Source organism: Saccostrea cucullata, unplaced genomic scaffold, assembly GCF_032062105.1.
Source record: "Saccostrea cucullata isolate Sc308-1 unplaced genomic scaffold, CSIRO_AGI_Scuc_v1 ctg4756, whole genome shotgun sequence".
In the NCBI taxonomy this organism is placed as follows: domain Eukaryota; kingdom Metazoa; phylum Mollusca; class Bivalvia; order Ostreida; family Ostreidae; genus Saccostrea; species Saccostrea cuccullata.
Window position 1 is genome coordinate 5191 of NW_026931222.1, and position 26353 is coordinate 31543.

General features: G+C 32.3%; 3 protein-coding genes across 3 annotated transcripts; 1 reads left to right on the top strand and 2 right to left on the bottom strand.

Moving 5' to 3' along the window:
• The first annotated feature begins 576 nt into the window (after positions 1–576).
• LOC134231861 (tyrosine-protein phosphatase non-receptor type 11-like) lies at positions 577–6978 on the top strand. Its single transcript, XM_062713829.1, has 8 exons — positions 577–603; positions 1354–1475; positions 2566–2760; positions 2994–3107; positions 3429–3543; positions 5927–6043; positions 6455–6551; positions 6869–6978. Exons 1-8 carry the CDS (start codon positions 577–579, stop codon positions 6961–6963), a joined length of 882 nt encoding a protein of 293 aa, XP_062569813.1. The 3' UTR covers positions 6964–6978.
• Positions 6979–7121: 143 nt separating this feature from the next.
• LOC134231860 (tyrosine-protein phosphatase non-receptor type 11-like) lies at positions 7122–15298 on the bottom strand. Its single transcript, XM_062713828.1, is given in 9 exon segments — positions 7122–7210; positions 7529–7643; positions 8057–8155; positions 10546–10662; positions 10927–11095; positions 11329–11354; positions 11357–11525; positions 14085–14207; positions 14800–15298. Coding segments are annotated over 9 exon segments (954 nt in total). The 5' UTR covers positions 14847–15298.
• A 9552-nt stretch (positions 15299–24850) lies between these two features.
• LOC134231863 (uncharacterized) lies at positions 24851–26072 on the bottom strand. Its single transcript, XM_062713830.1, has 5 exons — positions 25930–26072; positions 25761–25779; positions 25594–25662; positions 25309–25439; positions 24851–25129 (listed from the first exon to the last, which is right to left on the bottom strand). Exons 1-5 carry the CDS (start codon positions 26024–26026, stop codon positions 25086–25088), a joined length of 360 nt encoding a protein of 119 aa, XP_062569814.1. The 5' UTR covers positions 26027–26072; the 3' UTR covers positions 24851–25085.
• Between the last annotated feature and the right edge of the window lie 281 nt (positions 26073–26353).

Consider the following 26353-nt stretch of genomic DNA (forward strand, 5'->3'; position numbering starts at 1 on the left):
TTCTGGCCAGACACAGTACCAGTAGTCCTAGTGACTTCACGCTCTCTGTAAGGTAAGAATCGGAAAAGGGAATATAACTATGGTGTGGTCATTAATGTACAATAGAACTTGTATAATCTGGACACCACTGGTTCCAAAGAAATTGACAACATTCCAGATTAGACAAGTTTCACTGTATATTTTATCGTACTAGTCCTTGTTACTTCCTGTTATTACTATACTAGGTATAAGACTAAAAAAAAAGTAAATTAGCTTGTAATTTTCACTGAATTTTCATCATGTAAACAGAGCTGTACATAATTATTTATACCGGTAGATAAAGACTCCAAGTTGTAATTTGAATGGCAGTTTGTCTTCCCAGGAGCTTGCCAAAAGCATTGTTGGTTAAGAGTTGGGTCATTCATAGTTTTTCCTTTCCAAGTTTAGCATCCAAGGTTAGAGCAAAAATTTCTAGTAATTACGTCAGAATCAACCCCTTAACATAGGGAAAAAAACTTGGAATGGCCTGGAATATGAGAAGAGACCATGTTTACTTTAGGATGTCAAATGTGTTAGTATTTGTAACATATGTCCAACATGGTGAATGTCTTGTCTAAAGTGTTGGTAAGTGAAACATCCCATGACAAGCATTGAACGGTCACTGGTAGGTTGTATCCTGTAGTGTGAAGAGCTCCATTAGATTTGTTTCCTTTTGGCGGTGTTGTTAGTTCAATGTTTAGGGGCCTGTATCAGTCACAAACTTAGACCCCTGAACAGAAGTACTTAGGAAGAAATAAGAATATTAGAGTCTTCAGTGGATGTATAATGTGTCCTAAAATTAGGCACTGCAATTTCCTTGTTGATAGACATTTATTGTTAAATTATATGCACCCCTAATAAGAACTGTTAACTTAGGATGAAAAAAAGAGTTTATCAGATTGTCTCTGTAACTGGAAACAATTTTTTTTGGCAGGCAAAATCCTAATTTAGTCAATATCCTATAAGCCCAGGAGCAAATTTATAGGTACAAACCAGTAGAGCTGCAGTCTCACCAGAGATTTCTTCTGTCTCTGTAAATATCTGAAGTGTTTTATTTGACGCATAAATGCATAATTTATCTAGTGACATTTCTGGGAAATCATCAAATTTTAAATCGTAGATACAATATGACCTAATAATGTTTATCAGGGTACATGTAAAGCCAGATACCAACATTTATCCTTTTTCTGCTTCATAGAAAAATCATACTGTCTAAACTTGATAATGTCAACATGGTGATTTTTTAGTGTGCAGGATATCAAGGATAAACTTAATAGCAAGGTTTATATCAAGGTTTATATAAGTAATACAGTCCACCTTGTATTTGATATATAGGTGTTTGAGATAACTGTGTTTGCCTTCAGCAATAAAAAGACAGGCCATTACACCCTGGAGGGGAGAATGTTTCTGCAAAAGAGGAGACTTGAGTTTTCTTACTTCCTTGTGCAAAAACTCGTGTAGGCTAAAAAAAATTGTTTGGAAATATTCCAAGTAATGTCAGAAAATCAGTACTTAGAGGGTCATCTCACCAAGATTTGAACAACATTTTGACCAGTTAAATTTACAATTTCACTTGAGAATAACTATGTGAAATTGATTACCATACTTCCTCTTTAACTCTAGTGCAATAAGCATATTCTTTATATGAAACTTATATGTATGAAAAAATATTATTTTAGTCCCTGGTTTTGAGATTATTTTCTCATCACACTTATAAACATATATTGGTCATTTTAAAACTCTTCCAGACATGAAACACTTTTAATCCAAGAAGATTTGAATTCACCCACTTGCTTTGAGTGCAATAGTGGTGAAAAGGGGGGGGGGGTTCCCAGATACAGTACATTATGTGAATCCCACAGCCCTTTAATATAACAAATGCACCTGTAAGATCCATGTGGTGAATATCTGTTAATGATGAAAGAAATTTTTCAGTGTCTATTAACAAAAGATTTCTGTTATCCTTCATTAAACATTTATATGTATTCAAAAAAAAATTGTGAAGAATTTAATCTTTTGAAGACCCCCTGCCCTGTTATCATTAAAACATGTTAAAGAAAATGATAGACAGACATTCACCAGCATAATGCTCATACCAGACTTATAAAGAGGTCACAGTCTTGTCTGAAAGGTCAACAATCTGAATGTTTTTGTTTTTGACCATTTACAAGAGAAGGGACAAAGTGCAGTGCTAGACTATAAGAATAAGGTTATATTTTAGATTAGCTGATAGACAGAACAAATGGTTGAACATATGAGTGTTTTGGTTAGTTTGGTTAGCTGGAATAGTTAATATCTTCTGTGACATAGCTGTTTAATGGAATTGAAATAAGATCTTGATCTCCATATTTTATCATTTTATGGCATTTTATTTGTAAGGAGAAGGCTGATATACACACAGGGTTATAGGAATGTTCTAAAAATATTAAATTACATAATCACCAAAAGAACTTTGGCAAAATGCAAATATATTAAAGGAATCAAAAATCAATAACAATTTCACTGCTATATACATGCAAAATACATGATTTCTTATATTTTATTCAGGAGGAAATCCTATGTTACCCACATTAAGATCCAGAACAATGGGGAGTTCTACGACCTGTATGGGGGTGAGAAGTTCGCCACCCTGGCAGAGTTGGTGCAGTATTATATGGAGAATCAGGGACAGTTAAAAGAGAGAAATGGGGAGGTCATACAGTCTAAACATCCCTCAAACTCAGAGGACCCCACCACTGAAAGGTCAGCAAGAAATAGCGAGTCCATTCAGGGAATGTTAATGTTACTGGATTTTGTACATTCATAAAAATGATGTTGATCTAAAAATGGAGTCAGTTTCATGCCATTTTAAAATACATATATTGTGCTTGTTGACAACTTGGGTTTAAGGTCAGTATGTTTGAGATTGTAAATGATATGTTTCTTGCAATTCGTCCATTGTTTGAAAATAAATATTCCAATTTCATTCATTTTAGATGGTTCCATGGTAGTATATCTGGGAAAGAAGCAGAGAAGGTGCTGATGGAGAAAGGAAAGAACGGTAGCTACTTAGTGAGGGAGAGCCAGAGTAAACCGGGGGATTTTGTCTTGTCTGTGCGGACAGACAATAAAGTGACTCATGTCATGATCTGCTTCCACGATAAAGTGAGCATCAGTTCTGCTGAAAAATGCTGTCAAAATCCTTATTTACAAAGTAGTAACTTTCCTTTTATGGAATAAATTCAATACTAGAGAGACAAATAATATGGTTGGGAATGGAAAAATTACAGTATACATGTAGTTTTTCAGTTTTACACAGTTAAGTATATCCCAGTAAATATTACCAGTAATTGATTGTCATTGAATAGGTGTGTTATTGCAATTTTTATTTTGATTTTTTTTTTAAATCATGTTTTGTTTTTGTGTAAAAGGATGAAACTTATGATGGAGGGGGTGAAGAAATTCAAAAGCCTGACAGATCTTGTGGAGCATTACAAAAAGAACCCCATGGTGGAAAAACTGGGAACTGTGGTTCATTTAAAAATGGTAATTATGAAAGAAATGGACAAGCAATTTGGCCAATTATGCTTTAAATAAACATATTTAAAAGCTGAATGAGAATAATAAATATTGGTTAAGTGTCTAAACAGGACAAAGGTTTGTAAAATTCAGGAATTTGATACTTTGCATGATTATAAATTAATTGGCTTAAAATTTATTGAGTACCAATTGTGCACAATGCACATTCTAATTTAAAAGATAATTCCATTCCTTGAACGAGAATAGTTTTAAGATAGTTTGATGACTTTTATTTGAGGACCTATATGTTTTAAACATTCATCAGGAAACACATTAAGTGTCAGATTTAGTTGTTCAGGTTTTACAGAACATAGAGGTCTATTTCAGTCCATATTTTGTAGAAATTGATTTTATGATATTAAGAGAAAAATGATAGCTAGGCTTAAAATCTCAAATATTGTTTAAAATGGGGAAACCGTTCATCATTTTATATTCTGAAAGTCTTGGCTTGTCTCTATGAAACTTCTGAGTTTTATGATAAAAATGTTAGTATGGTATAAAAAGCATATTTAAGTTTTAAATACTTAGGACCTGTTTTCCCCGTGGATTTTGTAAATTCAAGTGTGAAAAAGAAATACTTGTTGATAGTGAATCATTTTGTGATGGTTTTCCTGCTTACAAGTGCTTATGTAATAAACCCTGAGTATTCCTATCTAGATATAGTAAGTCAAGACAGTTTCATATCAGTGTAATTATACTGGCTGTGTGGTATAACTTTTCCATGTGCTAGTCAGTCATTTCCTTTTCAGAAGTCAATGATCAATTTTGTTTTCTCTGATTATCTGTGATTCATTTAGACATTAGAAAATGTGGCTATAACCAGTAGGACCAATAGAAAATCCTATTGTATTAATCAACATCCTTGATAGCTTGTCTCTCTTTATATACTGGTAATACATGTACCTAACTTTCTACATACGTTGTAGTATACAGAGGATATATGAAGTGTGAATATACGTATACTATACAGTAGTGTTGTACCGATAATAGGAACACAAATCAAAAAATGCTATCGATTCCGATGATCGATTATTGTTTTTCATAATCGATCATCTGAAACACACTAATTAATATATTATGTGTTAATTATCATTTATCAACAAATTATGAAGTACATCTTTTTTCTTGCTTTCTGATTTATACAAAAGTTGGAATCTCCAGGTTTATTTTTATGCTAACAGTGCCTGGTCAATGATTCATATGGACAGGCATCACACCATTCACCATACTTATGTGTTACAAAGCAAAGCCAACTAGCACAAAGCAGAGGTGATTAAGAACCAAAAGGTGCATATATAGAACGTGTAAAAGAAGCTAAATAACAAAGAAAACAATATATTACATACATGTATTTATATATTCACGTTTAAGAAATAATATGAATTCCTTGTTATTGTCTGCTTTTAAATACAAAACTAAGGAATCCGATTATAATCGGTAAAATCGCATCGGAAGCAGTAACCGATTCCAACCGATGATCGATTATGAAAATGAACCGATGTCCCATCACTACTATACAGATATAGTGCACAACTTGCTTTAATTTTCTGCCGGAAGATTCCTTAAGACCCACACGATCCTTTCAATAGCGATGGTGAAAACCTCAGTTCTCCAAAACAATTAAAGGACACCCCATTTTCAAAGAATACATTCATGAGTAGATAGATATAAATTCTGATAAAAAATTTTTTATTACATGTCTTGACAAAAATCTGAAAGTGAATTTTCAATCAAATTTATCAATAACACATCTTTACACGAACTAGTACCACTAGTCATTGATCAGAGTATGTACAAGAAAATTTATATCAAGAAGAATTCAATTTGTCAAACATTAAAAAAAATAAAGTAAATAAGTGTAAAATTAAATGTTAAATAGAGTATGATACATTATTGAAGGAAAAAAAATATTGCCCACTCTGGGGACCAAACATGACTGTCTGGAGTGTGAATGATAGATGGCCTACAAACTGGGCCATTGCATCCACTAAGTAAAACACATCTTCAACAGAATCATTTTCTTCTCCTCTTATTATTAATTCATTACTTTTAATGTACGACAAATAGCAGACTAATGACAATAGTAGTGTGTTTTGGTCATTATAGCAAAGGAATAGATACCTAGTGTACCTGTCTTGTATTCTCAGACAATATATCCTACATGTATATGACCAGTATATCAGAATCAGGCATAAATCTTTTTGTATGAATGATATTAGCTGTCATTTTGTCAGTTGTAGTAAAACTTATTTTCCTTTTGGCTTTTTAGCTAGGGAATACATCAGAGTTTAGAAGAATATCAGAATATCTTTTATAAAACTCTGAATCTATTTTCTTTTTTCTACCTCAGCCTTTCAATGCCACAAGAATATCTGCATCAGGATTAGAAAACCGAGTCCGGCAGCTAGAGAAGGAAAAGGACAGTACAAACAATAAAAGTAAAGGAGGCTTCTGGGATGAGTTCGAGGTAGGGAAAGCAGAATTATACGGATAAATGGACATTTCTAAATTATAAGAAATAGCCATGCATTGTTGATGTCATACAGCTTTAAAGGTAGCAGACTTTATTAATATCAGCCTTTTTACATGATTTTACACTCGAGCTCTGAGTCATGCATCCTTGTTCTTTTTATGAGGTTTGCTTATTAAATTGATACAAATCTTGAAAAATTGAGTATTTTCACAATTTATATATAATATTTGCATGCAATTTTGGGAAATACTATTGATGCAGGAAGATTTTTTTCTAAAAGCAATTGAAGATAGTATTGAGATGCAAATGAATTAATGATAATTAGTCATTGATATTTATCCATTCATTAGCCTTATTATGTTTCCTTGGCAAACTTTAAAATGTAAGCATGATTTGATTTTTCAGCAATTACAACAGATGGAAGTGCGCCATTTATACAGCAGGAAGGAGGGACAGAGGATAGAAAACAAACCCAGAAACAGATACAAAAACATCTTGCCATGTAAGGCTGGCTTTGTCATGTTGAAGGGGATCAAAATCTTACAGACAGACTTAAAATTTTGATGAATTTTGCATTTGGCTAAAAATATATTGCCAAGAAAATAAAAAACATATCCTTTTAGCACTTTTTGACATTTGGGGTAGGGGGGGGTTAAGGTTCTGGGAAAATTTTTGTTGAGTAACTGTATTTTGCTTGTACTTGTGTATAATAGAAACTTTTGAAACCCAGTTTAATATCAAAGCATGAAAATTTTACCACTGATGCAGCAGTCTAATAGTAGAATGAATTGACTCAATAAAAATTCTTCTCTTTTTCAGTTGATCACACAAGGGTTGTCTTAAAGGATGGAGACCCAAATGTCATAGGATCTGATTACATTAATGCCAACTTCATCACAGTAAGGCTAAAATGAGTTAAAGAATAAAACAATTTATACTGTTTTGTTTTGATCTGGTAATTTCTGGATGGAAATAAACAGTGATTCACACTAAAATTTGGGAGAGAAGTAATGAGCATAGTAGGTTATGAAACTTGTATTGGTACATGTTTTCAGAATTGGATCTACTAAGCTTATCTTACTGTGATGAAGTTGGCATTAATGTAATCAGATCCTATGACATTTGGGTCTCCATCCTTTAAGACAACCCTTGTGTGATCAACTGAAAAAGAGAAGAATTTTACTGAGTGAATTCATTCTACTATTAGACTGCTGCATCAGTGGTAAAATTTTCATGCTTTGATATTAAACTGGGTTTCAAAAGTTTCTATTATACACAAGTACAAGCAAAATACAGTTACTCAACAAAAATTTTCCCAATAACCTTAACCCCCCCCTACCCCAAATGTCAAAAAGTGCTAAAAGGATATGTTTTTTATTTTCTTGGCAATATATTTTTAGCCAAATGCAAAATTCATTTAAAATTTTAAGTCTGTCTGTAAGATTTTGATCCCCTTCAACATGACAAAGCCAGCCTTACATGGCAAGATGTTTTTGTATCTGTTTCTGGGTTTGTTTTCTATCCTCTGTCCCTCCTTCCTGCTGTATAAATGGCGCACTTCCATCTGTTGTAATTGCTGAAAAATCAAATCATGCTTACATTTTAAAGTTTGCCAAGGAAACATAATAAGGCTAATGAATGGATAAATATCAATGACTAATTATCATTAATTCATTTGCATCTCAATACTATCTTCAATTGCTTTTAGAAAAAAATCTTCCTGCATCAATAGTATTTCCCAAAATTGCATGCAAATATTATATATAAATTGTGAAAATACTCAATTTTTCAAGATTTGTATCAATTTAATAAGCAAACCTCATAAAAAGAACAAGGATGCATGACTCAGAGCTCGAGTGTAAAATCATGTAAAAAGGCTGATATTAATAAAGTCTGCTACCTTTAAAGCTGTATGACATCAACAATGCATGGCTATTTCTTATAATTTAGAAATGTCATTTTATCCGTATAATTCTGCTTTCCCTACCTCGAACTCATACCCAGAACCTGCCCTTTTCTTTTATTGTTTGTACTGTCCTTTTCCTTCTCTAGCTGCCGAGACTGGTTTTCTAATCCTGATGCAGATATTCTTGTGGCATTGAAAGGCTGAGGTGAGAAAAAAGAAAATAGATTCAGAGTTTTATAAAAGATATTCTGATATTCTATAAATTCTGATGTGCTTCCCTGAGCTAAAAAGCCAAAGGAAAATAAGTTTTACTACAACTGACAAAATGACAGCTAATATCATTCATACAAAAAGATTTATGCCTGATTCTGATATACTGGTCATATACATGTAGGATATATTGTCTGAGAATACAAGACAGGTACACTAGGTATCTATTCCTTTGCTATAATGACCAAAACACACTACTATTGTCATTAGTCTGCTATTTGTCGTACATTAAAAGTAATGAATTAATAATAAGAGGAGAAGAAAATGATTCTGTTGAAGATGTGTTTTACTTAGTGGATGCAATGGCCCAGTTTGTAGGCCATCTATCATTCACACTCCAGACAGTCATGTTTGGTCCCCAGAGTGGGCAATATTTTTTTTCCTTCAAGAAAAACCAAATCATACTCTATTTAACATTTAATTTTACACTTATTTACTTTATTTTTTTTAATGTTTGAAAAATTGAATTCTTATTGATATAAATTTTCTTGTACATACTCTGATCAATGACTAGTGGTACTAGTTCGTGTAAAGATGTGTTATTGATAAATTTGATTGAAAATTCACTTTCAGATTTTTGTCAAGACATGTAATAAAAAATTTTTTATCAGAATTTATATCTATCTACTCATGAATGTATTCTTTGAAAATGGGGTGTCCTTTAATTGTTTTGGAGAACTGAGGTTTGACCATCATCCAAAGGATCGTGTGGGTCTTAAGGAATCTTCCGGCAGAAAATTAAAGCAAGTTGTGCACTATATCTGTATAGTAGTGATGGGACATCGGTTAATTTTCATAATCGATCATCAGTTGGAATCGGTTACTGCTTCCGATGCGATTTTACCGATTATAATCGGATGTCATAGTTTTGTATATAAAAGCAGACTATAACAATGAATTCATATTATTCTTTGTCGCAGATATATAAATATGAAATATATTGTTTTGGATGTTTTTTATCTTCTTTTCCACTTTCTATATAATGCACCTTTTGGTTCTTAATCACCTCTGCTTTGTGCTAGTTTGCTTTGTAACACACAAGTATGGTGAATGGTGTGATGCCTGTCCATATGAATCATAGACCAGGTACTGTTAGCATTAAAATAACCTGGAGATTCCAACTAATAAATAAATTAGAAACCAAGAAAAAAGATGTTCTTGTATAATTTGTTGATAAATGATAATTAACACATAATATATTATATTAATTAGTATGTTTCCGATGATCGATTATGAAAAACAATAATCGATCATCGGAATCGGTAGCATTTTTTCGTTGACAATCGATGTTTTCTGATTATCGGTACAACACTACTGTATACTATACGTATATTCACACTTCATATATCCTCTGTATACTACAACGTATGTAGAAAGTTAGGTACATGTATTACCAGTATATAAAGAGAGACAAGCTATCAAGGATGTTGATTAATACAATAGGATTTTCTATTGGTCCTACTGGTTATAGCCACATTTTCTAATGTCTAAATGAATCACTTTAGATAATCAGAGAAAACAAAATTGATCATTGACTTCTGAAAAGGAAATGACTGACTAGCACATGGAAAAGTTATACCACACAGCCAGTATAATTACACTGATATGAAACTGTCTTGACTTACTATATCTAGATAGGAATACTCAGGGTTTATTACATAAGCACTTGTAAGCAGGAAAACCATCACAAAATGATTCACTATCAACAAGTATTTCTTTTTCACACTTGAATTTACAAAATCCACGGGGAAAACAGGTCCTAAGTATTTAAAACTTAAATATGCTTTTTATACCATACTAACATTTTTATCATAAAACTCAGAAGTTTCATAGAGACAAGCCAAGACTTTCAGAATATAAAATGATGAACGGTTTCCCCATTTTAAACAATATTTGAGATTTTAAGCCTAGCTATCAATTTTCTCTTAATATCATAAAATCAATTTCTACAAAATATGGACTGAAATAGACCTCTATGTTCTGTAAAACCTGAACAACTAAATCTGACACTTAATGTGTTTCCTGATGAATGTTTAAAACATATAGGTCCTCAAATAAAAGTCATCAAACTATCTTAAAACTATTCTCGTTCAAGGAATGGAATTATCTTTTAAATTAGAATGTGCATTGTGCACAATTGGTACTAAATAAATTTTAAGCCAATTAATTTATAATCATGCAAAGTATCAAATTCCTGAATTTTACAAACCTTTGTCCTGTTTAGACACTTAACCAATATTTATTATTCTCATTCAGCTTTTAAATATGTTTATTTAAAGCATAATTGGCCAAATTGCTTGTCCATTTCTTTCATAATTACCATTTTTAAATGAACCACAGTTCCCAGTTTTTCCACCATGGGGTTCTTTTTGTAATGCTCCACAAGATCTGTCAGGCTTTTGAATTTCTCTCCACCCCCGACATCATAAGTTTCATCCTTTTACACAAAAACAAAACATGATTTAAAAAAAAAATCAAAATAAAAATTGCAATAACACACCTATTCAATGACAATCAATTACTGGTAATATTTACTGGGATATATGTAACTGTGTAAAACTGAAAAACTACATGTATACTGTAATTTTTCCATTCCCAACCATATTATTTGTCTCTCTAGTATTGAATTTATTCCATAAAAGGAAAGTTACTACTTTGTAAATAAGGATTTTGACAGCATTTTTACAGAACTGATGCTCACTTTATCGTGGAAGCAGATCATGACATGAGTCACTTTATCGTCTGTCCGCACAGACAAGACAAAATCCCCCGGTTTACTCTGGCTCTCCCTCACTAAGTAGCTACCGTTCTTTCCTTTCTCCATCAGCACCTTCTCTGCTTCTTTCCCAGATATATGACCATGGAACCATCTAAAATGAATGAAATCTGAATATTTATTTTCAAACAATGGACGAATTGCAAGAAACATATCATTTACAATCTCAAACATACTGACCTTAAACCCAAGTTGTCAACAAGCACAATATATGTATTTTAAAATGGCATGAAACTGACTCCATTTTTAGATCAACATCATTTTTATGAATGTACAAAATCCAGTAACATTAACATTCCCTGAATGGACTCGCTATTTCTTGCTGACCTTTCAGTGGTGGGGTCCTCTGAGTTCTAGGGGGATATTTGAGCTCTATGACCTCCCCATTTCTCTCTTTTAACTGTCCCTGATTCTCCATATAATACTGCACCAACTCTGCCAGAGTGGCAAACTTCTCACCCCCATACAGGTCGTAGAACTCCCCATTGTTCTGGATCTTAATGTGGGTCACCTCCGACTTCCTCCTGAATAAAATATAAGAAATCATGTATTTTGCATGTATATAGTGGTGAAATTGTTATTGATTTTTGATTCCTTTAATATATTTGCATTTAAAGTTCTAAATTTGAATGCTTGAATTGCCATTTATAATTCTGCCAGCACAATAATTTTCTTTTTTGGTGATTATGTAATTTAATATTTTTAGAACATTCCTATAACCCTGTGTGTATATCAGCCTTCTCCTTACAAATAAAATGCCATAAAATGATAAAATATGGAGATCAAGATCTTATTTCAATTCCATTAAACAGCTATGTCACAGAAAATATTAACTATTCCAGCTAACCAAACTAACCAAAACACTCATATGTTCAACCATTTGTTCTGTCTATCAGCTAATCTAAAATATAACCTTATTCTTATAGTCTAGCACTGCACTTTGTCCCTTCTCTTGTAAATGGTCAAAAACAAAAACATTCAGACTGTTGACCTTTCAGACAAGACTGTGACCTCTTTATAAGTCTGGTATGAGCATTATGCTGGTGAATGTCTGTCTATCATTTTCTTTAACATGTTTTAATGATAACAGGGCAGGGGGTCTTCAAAAGATTAAATTCTTCACAATTTTTTTTTGAATACATATAAATGTTTAATGAAGGATAACAGAAATCTTTTGTTAATAGACACTGAAAAATTTCTTTCATCATTAACAGATATTCACCACATGGATCTTACAGGTGCATTTGTTATATTAAAGGGCTGTGGGATTCACATAATGTACTGTATACTGGGAACCCCTCCCCCCCTTTTCACCACTATTGCACTCAAAGCAAGTGGGTGAATTCAAATCTTCTTGGATTAAAAGTGTTTCATGTCTGGAAGAGTTTTAAAATGACCAATATATGTTTATAAGTGTGATGAGAAAATAATCTCAAAACCAGGGACTAAAATAATATTTTTTCATACATATAAGTTTCACATAAAGAATATGCTTATTGCACTAGAGTTAAAGAGGAAGAATGGTAATCAATTTCACATAGTTATTCTCAAGTGAAATTGTAAATTTAACTGGTCAAAATGTTGTTCAAATCTTGGTGAGATGACCCTCTAAGTACTGATTTTCTGACATTACTTGGAATATTTCCAAACAATTTTTTTTAGCCTACACGAGTTTTTGCACAAGGAAGTAAGAAAACTCAAGTCTCCTCTTTGCAGAACATTCTCCCCTCCAGTGTAATGGCCTGTCTTTTTATTGCTGAAGGCAAACACAGTTATCTCAAACACCTATATATCAAATACAAGGTGGACTGTATTACTTATATAAACCTTGATATAAACCTTGCTATTAAGTTTATCCTTGATATCCTGCACACTAAAAAATCACCATGTTGACATTATCAAGTTTAGACAGTATGATTTTTCTATGAAGCAGAAAAGGATAAATGTTGGTATCTGGCTTTACATGTACCCTGATAAACATTATTAGGTCATATTGTATCTACGATTTAAAATTTGATGATTTCCCAGAAATGTCACTAGATAAATTATGCATTTATGCGTCAAATAAAACACTTCAGATATTTACAGAGACAGAAGAAATCTCTGGTGAGACTGCAGCTCTACTGGTTTGTACCTATAAATTTGCTCCTGGGCTTATAGGATATTGACTAAATTAGGATTTTGCCTGCCAAAAAAAATTGTTTCCAGTTACAGAGACAATCTGATAAACTCTTTTTTTCATCCTAAGTTAACAGTTCTTATTAGGGGTGCATATAATTTAACAATAAATGTCTATCAACAAGGAAATTGCAGTGCCTAATTTTAGGACACATTATACATCCACTGAAGACTCTAATATTCTTATTTCTTCCTAAGTACTTCTGTTAGGGGTCTAGTTTGTGACTGATACAGGCCCCTAAACATTGAACTAACAACACCGCCAAAAGGAAACAAATCTAATGGGGCTCTTCACACTACAGGATACAACCTACCAGTGACCGTTCAATGCTTGTCATGGGATGTTTCACTTACCAACACTTTAGACAAGACATTCACCATGTTGGACATATGTTACAAATACTAACACATTTGACATCCTAAAGTAAACATGGTCTCTTCTCATATTCCAGGCCATTCCAAGTTTTTTTCCCTATGTTAAGGGGTTGATTCTGACGTAATTACTAGAAATTTTTGCTCTAACCTTGGATGCTAAACTTGGAAAGGAAAAAAACTATGAATGACCCAACTCTTAACCAACAATGCTTTTGGCAAGCTCCTGGGAAGACAAACTGCCATTCAAATTACAACTTGGAGTCTTTATCTACCGGTATAAATAATTATGTACAGCTCTGTTTACATGATGAAAATTCAGTGAAAATTACAAGCTAATTTACTTTTTTTTAGTCTTATACCTAGTATAGTAATAACAGGAAGTAACAAGGACTAGTACGATAAAATATACAGTGAAACTTGTCTAATCTGGAATGTTGTCAATTTCTTTGGAACCAGTGGTGTCCAGATTATACAAGTTCTATTGTACATTAATGACCACACCATAGTTATATTCCCTTTCCGATTCTTACCTTACAGAGAGCGTGAAGTCACTAGGACTACTGGTACTGTGTCTGGCCAGAAAGCTACCATCATAACCCCGCTCCTTTAATAATTCTTCAGCCTTCACACCCGAAATGTGGGGATGAAACCATCTACAATGTCAACACACAGAAAATTAACACTGGTAGATCAACTTCAAAATAGATTTTTTTTTTCAAAATATGTTTTATCTTAACTAAACAAATTCTCATGACAAGTTTCATTTAATTACACTGGTCGATAATTTGTAAGTATAATAATTTTTCAAAAAAAAATTATTCATATTTACAGATTGCATGTTTGCACACTAACATTTAGGTACAAACATTTACCTATACAGTGGATCTATGATTTAACAGGCATAAATGCAGAGCAAGTATGTCATATGTTACAGTCAATCAAGACAATGTCTTCTTTAAAATATATTGACATAAATAGAGTACATGTACTATACATGTATGCATTCCATGACCTATTTTATATTAAATTGAATCTATCAAAAATAGTTTAATTATAACAAACAGTCAAATACATATATTTTTAAAGTATTCAATTTTACAAAACTCAAATTTTAACAACCTTGGACCTCATGTAACACTTAAATAATCAATAAAGTTAAACTAGAAAATTCAATTTTGCATCTTTGCAAGGAAGGAAATGAAAAATTAAAATTTTGTATTGTAGAATGTATTTCTTGGTTCTCACCTTCTCTGTATAGGAAGAGCGTCTTCCTTTGTACTACCTTTCTTCATTATTCAAAACATTCAAGAGACCTCTAGAAATTCTACTTCTCCTTCAATAGGCCATAATAATTTAGAACCTTCATACACTCAAGAAACCTTCATTCATTTATACAATCAAGCACAAGGAAACGAAAAAATTTGTTCCAACACTTATACAATTCCTTCCTAGTTATTGAGGAATTAACTCCTCTGCTGCTGAAATCAGATCTTGAGCAGTGATTATAGCTCCCATGTACCAGTAGTAATTAACCTTTGTCCACTCACTGTTTCCTTGTTTTCCGAAAAGAAAAAAATCTGTATGTTGAAATAGCAATACAGAAAGCAAAATATGTAATGATAAGGTAGAATTCCCTGCCAATTAAGGTTTCAATCACAAAAACCTTGCTATAGCAAACTGATTAATAAGCATCCGTTAAATTAAATCATAGAGGCAAGATATCCCCAGCGGCTTAAATCCTCAGTACCATATAAGTACATTGTACCTCCAGGTATACCAGATAATGCTATAAATTTTGCCTCACTAAATTACGAAAACTGCTTAATTGTCTTGGAAACATATATCCACCATCATGGTAAGCACACAATAAGAATGACTTGTCCAGATAAGTACATGTAATACACAATTCACCTGATCCTTAACTTCCTTTTGAGCAAGACTTTCACATAGCGGTACACACCTCAGCAGTGAATTCAAACCTATACTTCATCTAGTATACACCACAATGTATTAATAAAACAGATCGCTTTCTGTGTAAAACAAAGACTGTAAGAAATATTTGATCAATCATCTAGAAAAACAAAACAGTAACTCATGTTCAACCAGCTAATTTAAAAATGTGGAACAAATAAATTTGATGGAGAAAAACTGATTTCTGCACTACAGGAAAGTCACTGCATCAAAATGACTATTTTTTCTTCTTACATACACAAATAAACCCTAAATAATTTCCTTGTGATGAGCGATTTTTTTTTCTAAACACAGAATAAGTGAAGGGTACAGGACTATTAATCACGTAAAACTGTACAATCACTTGTTGCTCAACACAATACTTCTATAGTCTCCTCTTGAATAACGATGAGTTTACCACAGATATAGAAACTGTATAGGTCCAGAACAATTTAACACGGAAGTTAAAACTACAAACTACTTATCCGTTTGGAAGTCAACCCCAATCATTCTATAATCAATAAAACCGTGTCAGGCAATATACCTGTGTGCAGTTTTCTTATCTCTTTTTCTGAATGCAAATAAATTTGAAGCATAAAGAATGGAGGAGTTTTAAATCCCAGCTGTCTGACTTACTATATAAATGATTTGTTTTAATGCCTGGTCTATATATATGTAAAGACAAATGCAACTACAAGGAAAATGTAACATTACATGATTTTCAGTTTTAAAATTTTTTAAATTTTTGATAGATAGATAAAGTAATGAATTACAATAAAGTAATAAATAAAATTTCTTCCTAAAATAAAATCAATATTTCTTTGAATCAACACCCATAAAAGGTTAATTCAGCTTACATGTATTATAGCTGCTAGAGCATCACCTTTTTAAGAAACTGGGGCTTTAATACAAGTACTGACGTTATATAACAAAAGAACAGCTAGCGAAAATTTTAAAAAGTCTACATTTATAAATGTAATTCAAAGATACATTAAGAGCTATTAAATTTGTACACTGTCCAAACATTTTTTTTTAGTTTTGAGGGCAGCCAATTATATTTCTTCTTTCACTTTCTGCAATGTTCAGTAAATGATCTGCGTAATTATCGTACATTTAAGGATTTCTTTTAAAGAGATCATAATTGTCAAAACCTTTAGTAAGTTGCTGGAAATTAAACAACTGAATGCCTTTAGAATGCCCTTTGTTTAAAATAACCTGTAAAAAGACATACTTTTACATGAATGACCTGGTGACCCAAAAACGGAAGATTTCTCCAGGTACATATGTACATTTTTTAGCAACACAAAATTGTGACACATTTTTTTTCATTATTTGGAAATCTAATCAAATTAATGGACATAGATATATATATATATATATATATTAAGTAAAAAACAAATAAAATGTTTGATTTAATTTGATATAAATACTGCATGCAGCAAGACTTTTTCCCCTTCTCCCATTAACAGAAAGCATATTGCAACACAAGGATCACATGTGGCATCTTATGTTCCTTCCTTCTTAAATTTTACATTTAATGAATATATAACATGTAAGACTGATATGCAAATGTGCTTAGAATATCTTACATGCAGTTACACTATGTTCATGCAAGTTGGTTTACAATGGTGTTCAAGAAGAAAACAGTTGTGACTGCAGAACAGATCAGAATAAAACGCAAGAGAGACAACTACTATTCTACATTGTGAGCAGTCCTCATTCCTTTGTATCGATTGCAGACAGAAAGAATTTCTAAAGTTGTATAAGGCAAGCAGTGAAAAATACATAGATTGATAAGCAGTTTAAGAAACAGATCTAGCTCTCTTCTCATTGGTGGACTTGCCTTCTCTGCTGACCAATCAATTTAGAGATTCTTTCCGTCTCGGCTCCTTTTGGAGGCAGAGGAACGCTTCTCCTCTCAGACATAATCGTTAAGCCCTAACGAATTACTGAGACATAACAATAATTGGGAGAAGCATCTGAAGTAGGCAAAACTTATCTCTCATTCATCACACTGAAGTTATCCTGAAGACCTAAAATGTACATATACAGGCAATTAATAGATACAGGATATGGTTTTATAAATGTGTACAACAGAACATAGTCTATACAATACATATGAGTCATTATTTCTATTTTTGTTCACATCAGCTGTTTTACATCAAGGCCAAGTCTACACTAGATTTATGTAGTAAATTTGCAACATGGTTTCATATTTAATGAATGTGGCTATCGATAAAAATTTATAAATCATAGCAAATCTTCCCTATTTGGCAAATTTAAATTCATATCCTTAGTACAAACATACATTTGTACTCTTATACTTAAATATATTATTCTGAATTATTTGACAAATTTACAAAACCCTTGCACAAACAAGATTTGATAGCTACACAAGGATACATATATACAACGTGAAGTACTTGTCTATTTGTTGGCGTATCTGACGACATGTGACAGGAATTTTATGGTACTGAAATCTACAGCTTCAACTAGCTACCACTTCATAAATTTGTCTCCATGTATAATTGAAGCTCTCCATTGGATGAGGGATTACACTACAAGATCTGTCACATACTTCAGATCAGGCAATCGTATCTCACCACTTATCTTTAGGAGTGTGTACTGATATTTACAGATACATGTACATGTTTGTCAATGTACTCACAAAGTATGCTTTTGTTAAAAGGTTCCTAAATCCCTACATTTGCTTTACATATATTCATTGTATAATTAAAAAAGTAATATATGTATATGCATGTACTATTCTAGCAGCTTTTAAAATATTCTTGTTTTAAATGCCTATAATCTAAAAAATTTGAAATTGTTATCATTAGACAAAAGTACATGTATATACATGCATCTAGTTTTCTTTCCATTCATGTACTTTATTACTCTATTTAGTTTATATGCATATAATGTCTAAAAGAATCTCAGATTTCCGGACTGATGAAATCTACTAAGAATTATGATTTTAACAAAGAACCACTATTCTTTCTGAATAAAAGAAAATTCATTTGCCAAAGAGTAAGACCTATACATAATATTGATTGTAATCTAGACTGCTACAATGCCTTTATACAGAAATTATAAAAGAGGTAAAAATAAAATACACATTTCACTGTAAAATGCATCCTTTCTTTTTTTCCTGACCTACTTTACATATGAGTTGACCTTCAAACAGTAATCCATCACTTCAAACACAAAGGGTTTTCATGCACTCGAGTGTCACCCCAGTAAAGATCACAAGTTTTCATTTACCTCAAATTTCCTCATGTATAGTTAGAATACAAAGCCATTCACTACATGTGGGGCATTATGTAATCATTTCTCCCGAGGACCAGGAAGTTCTGACAACTCCTTACATGTATGTGTTTACTAGAGTACCACATCCATACAAATAAAGATACGCTAAGTCTAAGGCGTCGATTAAACAAGCAACAAGTTTCTTCATATCATGTACATGTATTTTTGTTCTATTTAGTTCATTTTCCTATAAACAATGTTGAGTCAAATATCAGAATCTGAATATTTTACTTTCTGAAGTTTATTTTAAATTTGACTTTTATCGTATTATTGATCTTCATTAATCCTAATTATGGCAATCGTGTGATAAAAGTACATGTACCTTTTATAAAAGGATTTATATAAATGTGAAGAAAATTCAACTTTAAGTCTGATATTTAGAAACCAAAAAATGGATAATTATAAGTCTAAAACTGTACATTCTGGGGTGATTGCAAAGTGAAGTTTTTCTAAGCTTTTGCAAATTATATATTTTTCCTCTTTCAACATGTTCTATAATATTATTCTGATATCAACCTTGACTTTGACCATATCGGAATTAATTATGATAAAAAAAAAATTAAGACAACTGAGGTAACATTTGTCATAATCAGATGTTCTATACCAAATTTCATTCTTGGGAGGAAAACATAAGCACAAGTATTATATGTTATTGTTACACCCACCCCACCCTTTATGAAAATTAAATTAATGATTTAACAGTACTTTGTTATTAGACTAAATCATAAATAAAAATTAGAATTTAGAATATACTTATATTTTTAAATTATTTCCTTGGTAACTGAAATACTACAGATGCCTCGAAACTGTACACCTTTACATTGTAATCTTGTCAAATAAAACAAAGAAAAAATAAGAAGTATATGATCCCAAATCTTGTCACTTCCTGTTTGATTCAGTTCTTTATATTGTTTGTTTTTTCCTTAAAGAAATAAATTACATATTAAATAAGGAAGTTAAGCCGGATTGAAGACTTTATCAAGAATAAATGTGAACTCCCAAAATAATAACGCCTAGTCATGCTAGTGAACTATATTATTTCTGTATCTCAACTTGTAAACAGTTGGAAGCCTCACATATCAAATGCAAATTTTCATCATTAAAAATTGGAGAAAGTGCAAAATGTTTACAGAGAGAAATGGACTAGAATGAATCAACATTCTGGGCAAATTTACTTTAAAGGTTGGCTAAGAAACACGTACATGTATTTAACAGTTGAATCACTAAGTGCAGTCAAATTTTTCTTCAGACATAAAAATGTTATTTAACAGTACAATTAAAGTTCTGGAAGAGAACCCTATCTTCACTCATAAATCTGTCACTATTTTCAATCTAATGCAATTTAATGCAATGGAAACAGACAAGTAGATGCTAAAATGCACATTTTTACCTTCAGTGAGTTCTTGGTATGTGCCTAAACATTATTTTGCTATAGAAGTTTTGAATACAAAGTAATTCCGGAAAACATCTTATACTTATATTAAGTCTTCCTATTTCAAAAGTAATTGCAATATTTCATTAAATTATTGTGTGTTCTGCCTAAAATGCATTTTCAAAAAGTCTCTTTTTTGTCATCTCAGCTCTAGTCCCACATTCATGAAAATGCACAGGTAGAATTTTTTATTTGGTCTCCCTAGTGAACTCAGCTTTTCTAGTGATGCAGTAGAGTCTCCCTTCTTATCTCTTCTGAATATATCAGGCAAGTTAAGCAATGAAAAGCCTGTTTAATTCTTGGATGGGTGACCGCTTCACATTACAAAATTTGTCGCAGCGTAGTGGCTACCCACTTCAGGAAGTCTTGGAGCTAGGACTTTGTGTCCATTTACAGACTGTGTCTGTGGACAGCAGGGTTTGCCGTGACTGAAGAGGTTCCAGGCCTACTTCAGGAAGCTCTAAGGCTAGGCATTGATTGCCAGTACCGAAGAGGTCCAGATCATAGACAACTAAGCCTAAGCTTCAGGTCAAAGCTTCCATGTGGGGTGGGGGGGGTGTAGTGGACAGTAAATAGGGAAATTATACTGCCTCACTAGTGAGCTAGCTTGTCTAGTGATACAGTAGCTGTAGAACTGTACCTCTCTGCTTGAGAAAATTCGAACAGGTAAAGCAGAGACTTACTATCCAAGCATTATTAAAACCTTCAATTTACGCCACCATTTTTGGGGGGGGGGTCGCTACTTTAGGTATTATTTATTGTCGTTTAAGCTTTCTCTGGCTTTTAGAATGGTATCATATAGTTAATCAAAAGTTTAACTCTTATTTTGAATACTTTATTTACCTTTAAACGGTCCGAAACAGTCCTGTATATAGTTTTGTAATGTCGGTGTAATAGAGTCCCATTTCAACTTCCGTAACCACAAACGGCCTTCTGTTAGAGTTATAACACATGTGAAAGGTAAGTAAGTTATCAGGAATTGGAGTTAAATGTATGATTAATTATTAAATACTATTTTTAAAGCTGGGGAAAGTAGAAAATACAAGAAATTATACCTAAAGTTGCGACAAAAATTGGCGGTGTAAAGCGAAGGTTTTTACAAAGTTTGGATCTGTAGCTCTCAGCTTTACCTGTTCCAAATTTTCTGAAGCAGAGAGCTACAGTTCTGCAGCAAGTGATACGATAGTGTCTCCCTCTATCTCAGGCAAGTTGAGCAATGGAGAGTCTGCTTAACCCTTGGATGGGTGACTGCAGTATGATATTCCAAAATGGAATTTAAATTTACAATGCCAAAAATTTAAATATTTAACTATTTTTAAGTACACACAAATACTTTAAATGCAAACACTTTTGACTGTATCTCTAAATTCTGAATTGTTAGACCTTTGAATTTATATCAAACCGAATGTAAATGTTCATTTTGCACCCTACAGGAACCTATCTTGGTTACTATGGGCAATCTTGATGGGACCAATTAAATAGGAAATGCATGCAACTTTATTAAAAAGGTTAAAAAATTATTTATTAAATTATTACAAAAAGAATTTACATCAAATAATGACCAATACTTTTTTCTCAAATTATAGGCCTGCCACCTATGACATGTGCGAATAGATGAGTGGTACGATTATGTAATGTTCATCAACCACTCTTTCCACTGAGATTAATAAGTACGTTTCTGAAAGGCAACACACACCTAACTGGAAAAGCATTTCAAACCACCTGTGGAAAACACTGCTTGACAGACCCTGTGTTTACAGAGATCGGGATCACTCAACAACATTCTGCCATAACCCGTGCAGCATATATCAATAAAACCTACATTGTACCACAACAAAATGTACCCTGCTTACCGTCTTGATGTCATATTCTGTCCAAATTGGACCTGAGTTAAATTTCTTCATTCATCTAGGTTTACTACCGGAAGTACATTTGTTTTTCGGCCTCGTTTCCATATTGTGAAATTGGAGTTATCTCGCTTTGACCATGTTGACTGCTGTTGTATGGTGTTGTAGGCGAGAGGGGGGGGGGGGGAGGGGGGAGGGGATAGACTCTAGGTTTTCAGTTATTGTTTTGACAGAAAAAAAAAGTTTAAAAAAAAATTATAATAATAAAATAAAAAAAAAAAAAAAAAGAATTTGAACGCAACAAATAGATTCAAATGCTCAGTTGGAGGATATATATTATATCCCAGCTTTGTTGGAAAAAATGACAAAATATTTTAAACAAGTTTGAGTAGAGCCAAGGATAAGTCTACCATACAGTTGTTTTTCCTCGGAGGATATAATGTGCAACGTAAGTTATACGAGACAAAATTTTTCTAGTATACTATATATATTTATTTGTTTTGATGTAACCCTCAAACACCGACTTACATTAACATGATTAATTTAATTCAATGTTCTATATTCCAAGTTAGGGGACATATTCTAATATTTTATTTTTTTTTATATAAAGTGTTTTATTTTCGAAGAGATCTTTGCAAAGATAAAAAATACATCTTTATTCAGAACAAAAAATAAGAAAAGAATATGCAAGTAATTGAAGAAAAGAAACACTTCGAGAACACAAGTACTTGGAAACTGAACTCATGAACATGTACGAGATTAGCGAGGAGTTACAAATGATCTAACTCATATTGTTTATGCGGTTATGATTAACTATACTAAATGTAACACGGTCATGACTATATTTGCTGTCTCTGTGTGACCAACACGCTAATGTATCATGTCTGATTAATAACTACTGTATTCTTATCACATGAATATTCCCAACTACAACGCATCCGTAATATTAAAATATAATTGAAGTCATATACACAAGACAAGTTTCAGTCTGTTTTTACGGGTAACTCAAGTGTATATCTTGTCAGTGAAATTGTAAGAAAAAAAGGCAGGGGAAGTGTCAGAGATGCAATCTCGTCATAAAAAATCAATGATTACGGCGACTGGTGACTACACAATGTAAATTGGTCATTTATATAAAAGTTTATTTAAAAAAAAAAACCACCAATTTATATTGTAGAATTTGCCTAAATTGTGGATTTATATAAAATACGAGGGTTGATCCAAAAGTAATGTCACAGTGTCCATATCTTTTATAATAGGCGTCATATTATCAAATATAATATACCAAAAGATGCACAAATATAAATCGAATTAAACTTTAATTTTTCATTCAATAATGTTTAACTGAATTTATTTCATAGATATTTAAAACATAGAACATATGGGGGGTCGCCGCATCACAACTGAACGTCTCAAATTAAGTGTACTTTTTTAATTAAAAAAGACAAACACATTAAAAACATCTATTAAAATCGCCTAATCAGAAAATATTTTAAAAGACAAAAATTTACATCATTTTCTAGTCTTAAGTTGAAAAGTATATGATATAATTGCTATTTTTTATTATAAAAAAAAAACATCGTTGTTTTACTCCGGTGCATTGCATCGAAAAAAGGAAATGTCAAAAGGAAGCCAGAGCAAATTGTAATGCATTTTTAGCTTCAAAATGGAGAAATCACCAGAAGAGATAGTTACGTTGATTCAACAGTCTCACAGAGAAAAGAATGTAAATAAGAGACTTGTTAAGATTGTTTCAGCGATTTGGGGTGGATGATGGGTCATTGAATGCTAAGCAGATGACAAGAAGACCAAATGAGAGGACGGACGGAAACGTTCAATGGTGTGTGGCGTTACCAAAAAAGACAGACGGTAAGAGCGATATGAGAAATTTTAAGTTGGTCTTATACTACTGTTCAAAGAATTTTGACGGAAGAATTAATTATGGAAAGAGTGAGTGTACGATGGGTACCAAGTTTTCTCTAAGAAAGTGAAATTTGTGAACTTGTTCGTGGCTCTCTCATATTTTTAATGAAACGAAGGGAAGCGTTTAAATGTATGACGGCGCGTATCCGTCATATGACGTTATTTTGATGCGGCGACTACCATAATCTCAATTTGTATATAATCCGATATTTTGAAAAGTATAAATCTTGCTGAATTGAAATTTTCAGGTCTAATTTGAAATTAATGTAGCTTTCATCCTTAATAATTTTGTTGTTTTACGTCGACGGGTAGCGATTTTATCGAAGTTTTGACATTACTTTTGGATCAACCCTTGTATATGTTGAAATGCCTTTTCGGGGAACTTATTTGGTAAATAAATTTTCTAATATATTGTTCATGTCCTTGGTATTTGATGATAAATCGACATAATTTTACAATTCATATATAATCAACATACCAAGCTATTTTTTTTAACTTTCAAAACTTTTATTGTTTAATTATGACCCCTTTAAATTTTGAAAGTACCAAGCTCGTAGCAAGGTTTTATGGGAGAAGTCCCCAAACTTGACAAAATATGTTTTATCGCACCAGCCCAGGAAGTTTTCGATATTCCCTCATGTATGGTCTCATCAGTCCGAAATATCTGAAGTTTCCCAGGCTTTTTTTTCACAATTTTGATATTTTACGTGCCAGGAAAACGTCTTCCTGGCACGTGAAATATCCAAATCGTGAAAAAGCCTGACTGCATGAAATATAACTGAGCAAATCATTGATAACAAGAATGTATCCCCCCATAATAAAGATAACAACAATATGCTGATTTGCAAAAATTGAATATCGCTAAAATTTTATAGGGTTCAATTTGTAATAGCTTCTTAAGTGAGCATTTCAAAATCCTAAAATTACTTATCGCTAAAAATGAAATACCAATTTTTTTAAAATAAGAAATCGCTAAATTTGCGTCTCGCTAAAATTTCACTTATACAGTATACTGGCCAACTCTATCCACAGAGCAGAGATGCTACACTAAAATCACTGAACATTGTTCCTTGTTATACACTTTCTTTAGTCACCGTCTTATCAAGAAAAGCATTTTCTGAAAAAGTAAATAATAATTTTAGAAATGCACATGTTTCACAAACAGTCAGGTGATATTATGAAGGAAATCTTCATCTTGATACGAACAAATTTAAATATTTAATTTTAAAAATAAAAAAATTAAGGTCTAATATGATTTTTTTAACAATCGATTCCATTCACTTAGGCAAGCAATACCTTTTTGTCCTCGTATATAAACTAGCAGTACAACAACAGAGACAGCGGCAGTTAGAATGATTCCAATAAACGTGGACAGTAGAGTAACCATATTGATGTTGTTGTCTGCTAGATCTTCAGTATTCTTCGGACTGAAGCATAAAGTACAAAAAATAAAACATCATTTCTTGTTTTAACAACTACAGACTGTACCATTCCCCCCCCCTTTTTTTTTGTTTGTTAAAAAAAAGATTAGAATGAATAGATCAATACAAACATGTTCGTTATAATATTTTACATCTATACCTGTCGTTTGCCTCCTGGTTAAGTGATGCCGCAGTTTTCCTTGGAGCGTGGGTAGTAAAATCTGTTTTCCTAGAAATGTAGAATTTATCTTAAGATGAAACTGTCAAGAAATAATATTTTTATATTTATTTAAAGTATAACTAAGTTTTTATTGAAAAAAAAACTACCTCTGAAGACAAGCAGGATCTGAAATAAAATTTTATTATTGATTAATTACCAATTTACAATTATTAGTAATAAACACGATGCATTATAATTAATTAATTGCCAATTTACATTTTTTTTATTAGTAATCAAACTTAGGCTAAGATACGTTAATAAAAGTGAAATTGTTACATTTGTAGACTGTATTGGAAAGATAGTGTCCACTTGGAAAGACTGCGTTTTCTGGACAAAGTCTGACGTCAATGCTTCCAGTCTTTAAGTTGAGCATTGGACAGTAATCTGAAAGTTCAGAACGTCGTGTTAATTTTCAATATCATTTAACATTGTACCGCTTTATAAATACATTTATTCTTATCTTCATGCAATATCATATACGTCGATGAGTCTACAGTTTAATTGTACTCAGTGTCGGATCAAGGGGGGGGGTGCACTCCCTTTGTATTTGCTAAAAAGAGACAGAAAGAAGAGGGTCCACAATATTGTATTTTTTGTGATTTTACCATAGAAAATGTTCAGTGAAGGGCTAATTTAGAAATATATATATGAAAGAATTCGGTTGTGAAAACAAAATGACCTCGCTTACAAAACAGGACTT

What these genes read in the sequence shown, in the direction of transcription:
- LOC134231861 (XM_062713829.1), top strand. Translation starts at nt 577, where the DNA reads ATGGTGAATGTCTTGTCTAAAGTGTTG. An exon ending in ATGTCTTGTCTAAAGTGTTG is followed by an intron (nt 604 to 1,353) that starts GTAAGTGAAACA and finishes TTTGATATATAG; the next exon opens with GTGTTTGAGATAACTGTGTT. An exon ending in ATACAAAAACATCTTGCCAT is followed by an intron (nt 6,552 to 6,868) that starts GTAAGGCTGGCT and finishes TCTCTTTTTCAG; the next exon opens with TTGATCACACAAGGGTTGTC.
- LOC134231863 (XM_062713830.1), bottom strand. Translation starts at nt 26,026, where the DNA reads ATGCTCAACTTAAAGACTGGAAGCATTGACGTCAGACTTTGTCCAGAA. An exon ending in AACCAGGAGGCAAACGACAG is followed by an intron (nt 25,440 to 25,593) that starts GTATAGATGTAA and finishes TTTATGCTTCAG; the next exon opens with TCCGAAGAATACTGAAGATC. An exon ending in TTATATACGAGGACAAAAAG is followed by an intron (nt 25,130 to 25,308) that starts GTATTGCTTGCC and finishes TTACTTTTTCAG; the next exon opens with AAAATGCTTTTCTTGATAAG.